This window comes from Dunckerocampus dactyliophorus, chromosome 1 (assembly GCF_027744805.1).
Source record: "Dunckerocampus dactyliophorus isolate RoL2022-P2 chromosome 1, RoL_Ddac_1.1, whole genome shotgun sequence".
Lineage (NCBI taxonomy): Eukaryota > Metazoa > Chordata > Actinopteri > Syngnathiformes > Syngnathidae > Dunckerocampus > Dunckerocampus dactyliophorus.
The window spans coordinates 27,690,589-27,700,283 of NC_072819.1; the positions used below are offsets into that span (position 1 = coordinate 27,690,589).

The 9,695-nt window shown below is 39.4% G+C and overlaps 1 protein-coding gene across 15 annotated transcripts in view; it reads right to left on the bottom strand.

Moving 5' to 3' along the window:
• The window catches only part of LOC129181261 (neural cell adhesion molecule L1-like protein), a 62,498-nt gene extending 53,896 nt beyond the window's left edge, over nt 1–8,602 (bottom strand). For 7 of the 15 annotated variants that reach the window (XM_054776294.1, XM_054776339.1, XM_054776253.1 and 4 more), the window contains exons 1-10: nt 8,381–8,601; nt 5,611–5,789; nt 5,417–5,525; nt 5,128–5,321; nt 4,898–5,020; nt 2,005–2,175; nt 1,688–1,726; nt 1,415–1,520; nt 1,131–1,312; nt 905–1,039 (exon numbers count right to left, since the gene is read on the bottom strand). In XM_054776294.1, coding sequence (XP_054632269.1) covers nt 905–1,039; nt 1,131–1,312; nt 1,415–1,520; nt 1,688–1,726; nt 2,005–2,175; nt 4,898–5,020; nt 5,128–5,321; nt 5,417–5,525; nt 5,611–5,692 — 1,141 coding nt within the window. In that variant the 5' untranslated portion in view covers nt 5,693–5,789; nt 8,381–8,601. Of the gene's footprint in view, nt 1–904; nt 1,040–1,130; nt 1,313–1,414; nt 1,521–1,687; nt 1,727–2,004; nt 2,176–4,897; nt 5,021–5,127; nt 5,322–5,416; nt 5,526–5,610; nt 5,790–8,380 lie in introns of all 15 variants that reach the window. The other 8 variants (XM_054776236.1, XM_054776228.1, XM_054776273.1 and 5 more) reach the window with 2 other exon arrangements.
• Nucleotides 8,603–9,695: the final 1,093 nt, after the last annotated feature.

Consider the following 9,695-nt stretch of genomic DNA (forward strand, 5'->3'; position numbering starts at 1 on the left):
CCTCTAGCTGCATAGAGGGTGCCAACATTACAATGTACTACCTCTTCCTGTCAACATAACACATGCACGCACACCAGTAATGTCTGTTGTTAGCTAATGATAGCAATTTGGGTAGGTTTAGCTACTATCATTAGTTATCACTGAATGTGCAGTATAGCCTATTGTAACCCGCCCTGTTTCGCACCGCACGCACCGGGGATCGAACACAGGAGAGCGCTGACCACACGGCCAAAAGCCCAGACTGTCGACCGCGTGTTCAGCGCAGCTCTCAAAGCAGAGGGAGTGTTTACCAACGTACACTTGCACAGCCTCACAGTCTGGCATCCGTTACACTATCATAACAACAACATGATTGTAAACTGTTACAGTTACTGTATGCGCCACGGACATGAACATAAACACCAACAGTCGTGAATGACTGCCATAAACGGCAGTTATTTTATCCAGGCCAAAGTTTTTATGCAGATTCATTCATAATAATGAAAAATATAGATTATATAAATTATATAAATTATTATTGTTATTTTAGATTATTATAAATTATATAAATTATAAAATATGATTGTAAAATCTATTCTTTTAAACCACTATTGCTAACATATGCTAACCAGTGGTGGTGTTCTTATATTATTTGGTTTCAAAAAAAGTAATTTGGAGTGATTTGCATACAGTCCCTTTAAATGAGAGGTATGTCATAAGATTTACGTAGATATACTTTATTCATCTCCGAGAGATTTATGTTCGTATATTGGATTTATATATAGTCAGAAAGAAGAAGTGTTTAATGGCAGAAATAGGGTGAAGTTTAGCAGACAAGCTTCTTGTCATCTTGAAACTTGTGCTGTCTTGGCAACAAAGTGCTAACAGATGCATGAAAGCATGACTTTGAATTTTTGTCACCCACCTTCAAAAATGTGTCCATTTTTCCTCCACATTATGTCTGGTTGTGGCTTTCCACTGACCGAGCACTTGATGTGCACATCAGAGCCAATCACATTCAGATGGCTCTCAGGTGGCTCTGTCTGCCACTGTGGAGGCTCTAGGACATGTTGAGAAAGGGGGGGAAAGGCTGTGTTTGGTTTGTGCCCATGGTGTTCCTCATGCATAATGAGCAGGTGATGTTGACCAACCTTCTACTATTACATCAAAGTAGTGGACAGCCTGTCCAGCTGAGCTCTTTGCCAAACACATGTATTTGCCCTCATCACGCTCCTCTATTGCAGATATGGTCAACAGCTTTCCAAAGTTGTCCAATTTCGCTCGAGTAGACATCTTGTCTCCCATCTTCATCCATTCTATCTTTGGGGTGGGACTACAGAACGCCACAATATGATGTTATTAGCTGCAGGCATATATGAATATATATATATATATATATATATATATATAACGGTATAGTGATACAGGTACTTACTAGCCTCCTGGTATACACTCAAGCTGAAGCTCTGCTCCCTTCACCAGCACCCTCTCTGTCTGAACACCAGAGGGCAGCAGTAGGCTGGGGGTTCTCGCAGGGAGGGCTACCACCACAACAGTCACCATCACTTTTATGCATCACTTACATCAATGTAATATCAGCAAAAGCTATTTGCAAAGCACAGCCATATTGTGTCTTTTTCTCAAAAGCACCTCGAAAATAAACCATTCAGAATTTGCAGTGTGTGGTATAAGAAGAGAAATCACTCACTGACAGTGCTGCTGTCAGTAGATTCATACTCTGGTGTCCCTGGAATGAAAATAAAACATTATGAAAAAAATATCCTTGTAGCAGCTATCACAAGCACATATTGTTCAATGTAGTAAACTACAGACACAAAGTACACCTCACACTCTGTACAGCACAAACTAGACTGGACAAGCCCTGCGTTTTGGTATGCAGAGAGAGAAATATTTTAAATAGGCAATTAAAATAACTGCAAAAACATGCAAGTGCCTTATTATCAAACTAGTAGCCTTTTAATAAAGTATTCTCGTTGTAATTTGATTGAACGCTAATGAACCTACATGGTTTGACCTCAACTGCCACAGCGGTTTTCTGGACAATTGTACGTATTCGAAGAAAGTCGGCAAAACAGCAATAGTCCTGACGGCTGTCTTTCTGTAAGGCATGAGAGAAGTACAGGCTGCCATCAGTGCCCATGGAAACCCTCTCATCCTGCTCAATGTGCTGAAGCCCTGCAAAAAGAGAACATTTCTGTCAGTCATATGAAAATAATGACACAACTATGCTAAATATATGCTATATATATGCTATATTTTTTTGACCACCACACTTCTTTTTACCATTGCACAGGTCAATTTTTGCAAAAGTCACTATATCATGCTGGCACAAGCCAAAATGTCATCCAAATGAATGGTTTAGGGTAGATTGAGCATAAAATTACAACATTTTAAATACTGTACAATATAATCAGGACTGTACTTCCCCCAAGCCACAACCGATTATAGTTAAGTTTACATAACAACCAAGGAAAAAAGAACATGTTTGATCATGTTGATGTAAAAGCTGACCTGCAAAAACAACTGAAAATGCTGCAATATGCATGCCTGACCAAGAAAATGCTACATACATGCAAACCAACAGCTTGAACAACCTGTTTTATTTTTACTCAATACAATTCAATAGCCTTTTATAAGTTAGTGTGTAGTGTTTATCACTCCTTGACTCCAAATGACACTTTTTTCACCCGGAAAGTATGAGAACACCACCACTGGCTAGCATATGTTACCAATAGTAGTTTCAGAGAACAGATTGTACAAAAAATGTCTCTATTCCTCACAAATAGGAGTTAAACTGAATGAGATTTGTTGTTCGCCCAAAAAGGGGGAGTGGCATTCATGGCTGTCACTCATTGGTGGCTCATAAACAGGCACATGCCCGTCTGTACACACAGCCTCAGAGAAGCTACCAATAATTAGGAGTCTTGGCTGAGCAGAAAGAGGGAGGGAAATAGTATGTTTGAACGCTAACCCCCCCATTGTAGTAAACAACCATGACAGACAGCATATTTAAAATTTATCATATGTAGATAATACGTCTCTTGTGGTCACAGACTAGTAGTGGTGCAGTTAATGTACATTTTGATGAAGAAACACTATCAAACTCGTTATTTTAAGAAACACTTTGCTCCAACAACGCTGTAGTCTGTAATTGTTGTTTTTTTGTTGTGATGTAGTTGCGTCTTACATTTACACCATTATCGCAAGCTGTTTTCAGTGTTTACATTTTCAACAAGTTTCACTTTGAGACACGTTTTTTAAATGTTTCCATTTTAAAGCAACAATATGACACGCATTAGAGAATCCAGAGAAATACGTATGAGTGAGGGACAGGGCCACCTGCATTTGAACTTTTATAACCGTAAACCCCTTGTGTCGAGCTTACTTTAACACCAACATTAAGTCTGTGCAGGTCTCCAGTCATACAGGTCATGGTGTCCGCAGAGACTTCAATCCACTGCAACTAGACTTGTTTGACATTATGACCTGCATGGCTACCAGACCCGCAGAGGACAGACACCTTGGTTTTCCCCACCATTTGCCAGTAACAAGAACTTGAAATCCTCTTACATGAGAAGTAGAAAAATGAATGATTTACTTTAGAAAAGGTATCATGGAAAGATAAGATGGAGTAGGTGAAAAAGGAGGAACAAGAAGCGCAAGGAGGCCAAATAAAGAAATGTATCGCAGTTAAGGGTGTGTGCCAGCTCTCTTAGGATGTTGAGGTGGGTGCGTGGCTTTAAAAAAAAACACCTTTCAAAATTGTTACTGCCAAACACAACTAAGCATTAAGTCACTTAAAGGTTTCTATACTGTACAGCACAGTCTAGCCTTAAGAGCACCTAATGAAGTATCTGGTGTCTGAATTGACTTGGTTATATTCCAGTAAATACTGCTCATAAAGGTTCTAATATCACAGCTGTATTTATTTATGATAGAAAAGTGGTCTCAAATACACTGACTTGACGTCAATGGCAAGTGTAGTTGAATGGAACCAGTGAGTGTGCTGGTTTGCATAGACCCATCATTTGTGTCTCGGGTCACTGAAGCTTCATTTACGGTCTCATTTAAGCCATAGCCTTAAGTCACTGGTTAAGTCAATACACAAAGCAAACTCATAAAACACGTTGAGTACTGAATTATATTCCATAGCACTTGGGAGAATGATGCACTTTTTTCTTCTGCATTTGGGTCAAATACAAAATGTTTTAGTTCTAATCTGTTTGAGAATGTCTCAAGACTCTTTGGGGACAAAAGCAGAGGTCAACTTTGACTCGACATGTCACTTTGTTTTGGCCAGGGGGAGAAAAACTGGCCCGATTTGAGACTTTTACTTTGCCTCTCTCAGAGTTTGCATGTTGCTACAATATACAGTACAAAGGCAGCTCTTTAGAATATTGTGCAAAAGTTATTGGATTTCAGGAGTTCAGTTCAAACTGAGAGACCAATAAAATGCTTAACTTTGGGCAATTGTATGAAATACTTAATTGGGTTTTTTTTATAAGCTGTAAGCAACAATCTGTTGATTGTTTTCAGAAGTAAAAAAACAATAGACAAAAAAGATAAAATATGTGATACATTCTTTAAATCGTTTACTATGTGTGTAGTGACTTGAATTGAAATACTAAAATAAATAAACTTTTAATACATTAATTTATTGAGATGTACCTTTGTTGTCAAAAGTGTTGATAAACACCTTGAAATCAGTCTATAAACCTCCTCAATCTCAATTCTTTGTTTTTCCAAGACATCATCAACACATGAAACAGTCTTGGTTTTCATTGTTTTTGGCAGTCTCACCAAGGGGGAAAAAAGTGGAGTGAAAACCAAGAAACATAACCATTTTCAACCAGCACTTGCATGCAGCATATAAAGACAGGTATGTTTCTTAGCTTACCAATGGACATCCAGTGGATCTTTCTTGGGGGAACTCCTTCTGGAGGGTTACACTTGAGGACAAAAGGTTCTCCCTCCTCGACAATCGTAGGTTCAATTGTCTCCTTTGGAAATTTTGGCATACCTAACCAAAGTAAAAACAAACAAACCAAGAAAATGCTGGAGTGGAATCCATTTTTGTTGTGAAATGCATTTGTCTGCAGTTACGCATAATAATTGAAGATGACTTACTAGGTACTATCAGTTCAATTGCCTCTGTCATGGCGGTTCCCAGCTTATTGAAAGCGTAGCATCGATATTTACCCTGAAACCGACCAAGGCTTTTGTTTTGTAGCACAAAAGTACCATCTTTGTCAAGCTGGTCACTTTTGATTGTTGCAGGCTTGGGGGGAATAAAGTCGAGGTCATCTTTCGTCCATCTGTATCTGTTAAAGCGGAGCAAAAAGTAGGTTTGGTGATATAAAAATAGTACAGCTGGTGACAGTTTTGTGATATTAGCATAAAAAGGAATATCGCTTACTCTGGAGGAGGGTTGCCCTTTGCTTCACATTCGATAGTAACAGTGTTGTCGTAAGGAAGGGCAATAACAGGCCCAGATGTGTGAGATATTATAGTAGGAAGCTGTTCCACTGTCATAAAAAAAAAACACTATGTAAAGACTTTTCCTAGTCTGTTAAGGAAAGTTAATTGGGACCACTCTAATGACGGGCCTACCTTCAAGAGGGAAATTGAGGCTTATGGCCCTGAAGCTTAGGACCAGCAGCAGGACAACCTGGAGGCTCACTGCCAGCCTCATCACCCTCCACTGGTCAATGAAGACAGAGGAGTTGTATAGGAATATGTGTTGAGGAAGACCAACTGGCAAGCCTTAGACTTTCTAAGGTACCGTGGACCTGCAGGGTGGCATATAAAAGCATTGTCAACAAAAAAAACTTGTGTAAAATGTAAAAGAAGAAAGATAGTGGCCTTGTAAGCATCTGCTATAATCAAATGCAGCATTGAGTGAACCTCCCAGATGATGAGTTGTGACTCTGCAAATGAACAAGGTAGCTGTGTTTAAATTGGACTCTAAAAATAGCTCTTTAAGCTAAATGGCAGACTGCCAGGGTAAGCTAAATCGATAAGAGTTGGCTAGCATAAACATTAATCAGTCACAGATACTTCAAGGCTTTTTAGCGATAAATCCCATTAAAGATCTATTCTCTTTTGACAGTCTGTTTTCAAATAAGCTGCGCCTCAGGGAGATACAGCAACAGAGGGTGTTTTTTTTTAGGAATTAAATGTGGATTTTGCTAAGAGGAGTTTATCAAAGCGTTACTCGAATTCAGAAAAGGTAAAAACAACAAAAAAAAACGCATATCAGCAACAGGCCTTTAATTTTAATTACATAATCAAACGTTATTCATTAAAAAAAATGACCTGAGTGCCGGAAGCAGTGCTTCTCCGGCAGTAGCAGAGAGGATTTTTTTTAAATGACAGTTAAAGTACGGCAAAAATCCCAGAGAAAATGAGAGGGTTGACAGGTATAAACTTGCGTAACATTCAGGATTGGGTCAGGAGGACACAAACGTGAGCCACAATACTAACATTACAGTCACATTTTAACAGTAACATCATGCTAAGTTAGCCTATTCGCTGACTGACGGGTCATTGGCAGAGCTCCAGGCTTTATTTTAAGAGCTGTAGCGAAGCCTGATGTTTTACAAAGCTCTCCTCCTTGAAGTCGTCGACGTATCCACAGGGTGAGCTCTTCTAGCGAAGGAGGGTTCAGAGGCGCAATCATATCAATGAGGAAGAAGGGTTTTTGTTTATGATATTATAAAAAATGGAACTTCAAAAATGACCGTTTCATGGACTCTTTTCTCAAAAATGGAGCAAATGGGAGAGATGATAGATTTGATTTTGTTTAGTGGTCATAAACAATATCTCGGGACACATTACTGTGTTAACATTAAAACATACATTTCAGTGCTAAGTTCCTTGTCTATAATCTTCTAATCAGTCATTTCCGGTTGCCTCTTTGGCCATCACTGATATACTTATAAAAGGGTACATATATACGAAAAGCCAGGGTTTTGGATCCCTTGTCAACTTTTGGACCATATTTTCAATGAAATTTTCGGTTGACTATTGTACCAAATATTAGGTTGTTGAACACCAAACACAATTTCTGGGGTCCATTGTACAAATTTTAAAATACCTATAGTCCTGTAGACATGGCCTTAATGAAAACACGATCAACCCCAGTGAAACATCAGTCTTTCCCCATTCTTGTGATTTTACACAACAGAACACTTGTCTGCAGATGACCCTATTCTTTTTTCCACTGGCAAGCATGTCTGGTGACATGAGATGCTTGTTGTAAACCCAACAGGCACAAAGGCTGAGCTGCTGTCTGCTGCGATGACAAGATCCAAGATGGCAGACTATAAATTGGCTTAAGCCCATCAGTGTTTCACGGCTTAGTTCTCACAGAACAGACTCTGTGGCGGCAGCCTTGGCAGTGCCAAATGGCTTCACCCTACAGCTAATCCAGCTATCAGGAGAATAAAAACTGGGATGTCGAGCAGTCATCGAGTATGCTGCTTAACAATGACTGAGTGCTACTTGTAAGGCCACAAGACAGCATGTGCTACCTCATCTTAGTCAGGCAGGATAATGTGGTAATTGGTGTCGACTAGATTCAGGATTAAGCTGCTTGAATTTAAAATCAATTAAAGAAATTAAGGGAGCATTATATGCAATAAGGATTTTTTGCGATTATCTTCCTCTGGTTTAAATGGTAAACAAAAAAAAAAAGATGGTTAGATTTTTGTGTAGTAAACACACATTTTCTTGCTGCAATAATGCTGTAAGCTGCTTCCATTCTTAGTTTTGTACTATTGTAAACTGCAGGCTTAGGCGCATGCCCACACACAGCTTTTGGATCTGTGTATTGCAGGCATAATAATAAAGACAAGCCCTCATTGCTGAGGAGGTTCCTGTAGAAAGTTCACAATTGTGAGCATTATCATGAGATGTTAAGCCCTTACACTCAAATGCATGTTGATCCCGTCTACACAACAACAAACAGATGGTGGTGAATGACGTTTACGTGCGCAAACCCAGTAATAGCACTTTGTGGGCTGGGCTAACTACTTGTTAGGTGCATAGCGAGCTTCATAATGCCACTTTAATGATACCTCAAACAAAGCTGACACAGAATGTTAAAGTACAAAGCTTAAGGTGTCATGTAAACAGAAAACATTTATTTTAAAAGAGATACAGCACCTGAACACCTGGCAGATTGCGGCCTTAAATCAACAGGATTGCACCTCGTAAGACACAGTTAATTCTTGCTAACACAAAACATGTGCAGTGATTTAAAAACTTAAGTACTAGCTACTTGCCAAGAAAGTTGCCTTTAATTTCAGCATAACGTTATCATATAACATGTTATATGCAAACAGAATTTTTGAGTAAAGATCTGATAAGAAGTACTTACTAAGTCTCAAGTCATTCTACATCATCACGTGTATGGGGGACAGCTAAAATTCCATAGAAAAATCTTGGGACAGGACCATCAAGGGGAGCATTCCAACTCCTAGCTCTGAACTAATACATCTGACATGCCCTTCCTGCTCCACCTCATGCTAGCCTGCCCACTTTGAACACGCCTCCCCAACTGCCTTTCCACTCAGACGCCCTAAAGGGGGTGACCGGAGAGTCGCTGAAGTGACATATGTCACCAAAGCCTCTCACTTGGGAAAAGAGGCTCTGTAAGCCTGTGACAATGACTGGGACAAAGCATGCACTGCGGGGGCTTCTCAGCGAGCATGAAAGAGGAAGTACAAGCATGTCTCTCCCTACTTTTGCCTAGATCTTTCCATCACGCCTTCTACAAACCATGCACGCCCATTTACACCAGGCTCAGGATTTCAATGCAATGTGTCTGAGCTCCATTGAAGGAGAAGGGAGTCATCTTCTTTTGATCAGAGCTTTTGTGGGAGGGAACTCTCTTTGCCTTGACCTGCTCCAGGCTACTTGTACAGTAACAGGAGGAATGGGAGCACGTCTCAAATAGAAATGATGTTGTTGTCTTTTAGTACTTTCTAGAGTCCGTCTTTGTTAACTCTTTAGCATATAAGCACCAAAATTATCACATTACCCTAATATAAGACAACCCTGAATATAAGACAATCCCTCTTTTTTTAAGACCCCTTTTTCGGAAAATAACCTTTTTTAAAGAAAGAAACAACAAAATTAACTACTACAGTAAATTCATCTTCTTGCCAATATCAGTGAAATAATACATGATAGATTTAATATTAAAAAGGGCATAATTTAGTTCAGCTGCTTGATGAGTGATAATTGCTTCATTGTTCTTAAAATTGCCACCACAATACAACTGGAACCACTACTTGCCCAGCCTTTGAGCCTCTTATTTTGAGCGGGTTACTCTTCAGGTCTCTGGTCTGTGTGCTCGGGGTGAAACGATTTCTCAAGTCATTTGAGACTTTTTTTTTTTTGCTTTGATGAATCGTAACGTGCTTACGCCATCCAAGCAGAAGAAGAAACGACTGTTGAAGGAGCGAGAAGTTTAAAGCGGCGAGAGAAAACAACAAGGCGACGAAAGAGAAGGAAAACAAGCATAAATGTGGAAAGTGTATGTGCTTTTAATTTCATTTTCATCTGCAAAAAGACAGTGCTGTGAGTTAAGAAGATGACCTAATGTGTTCCAACACAATAAGTGTCTTCATTTGAATACTACACAAACTCAAACTCTTATCAAAAATATTTGTCATATTTGTAGTCAGCCA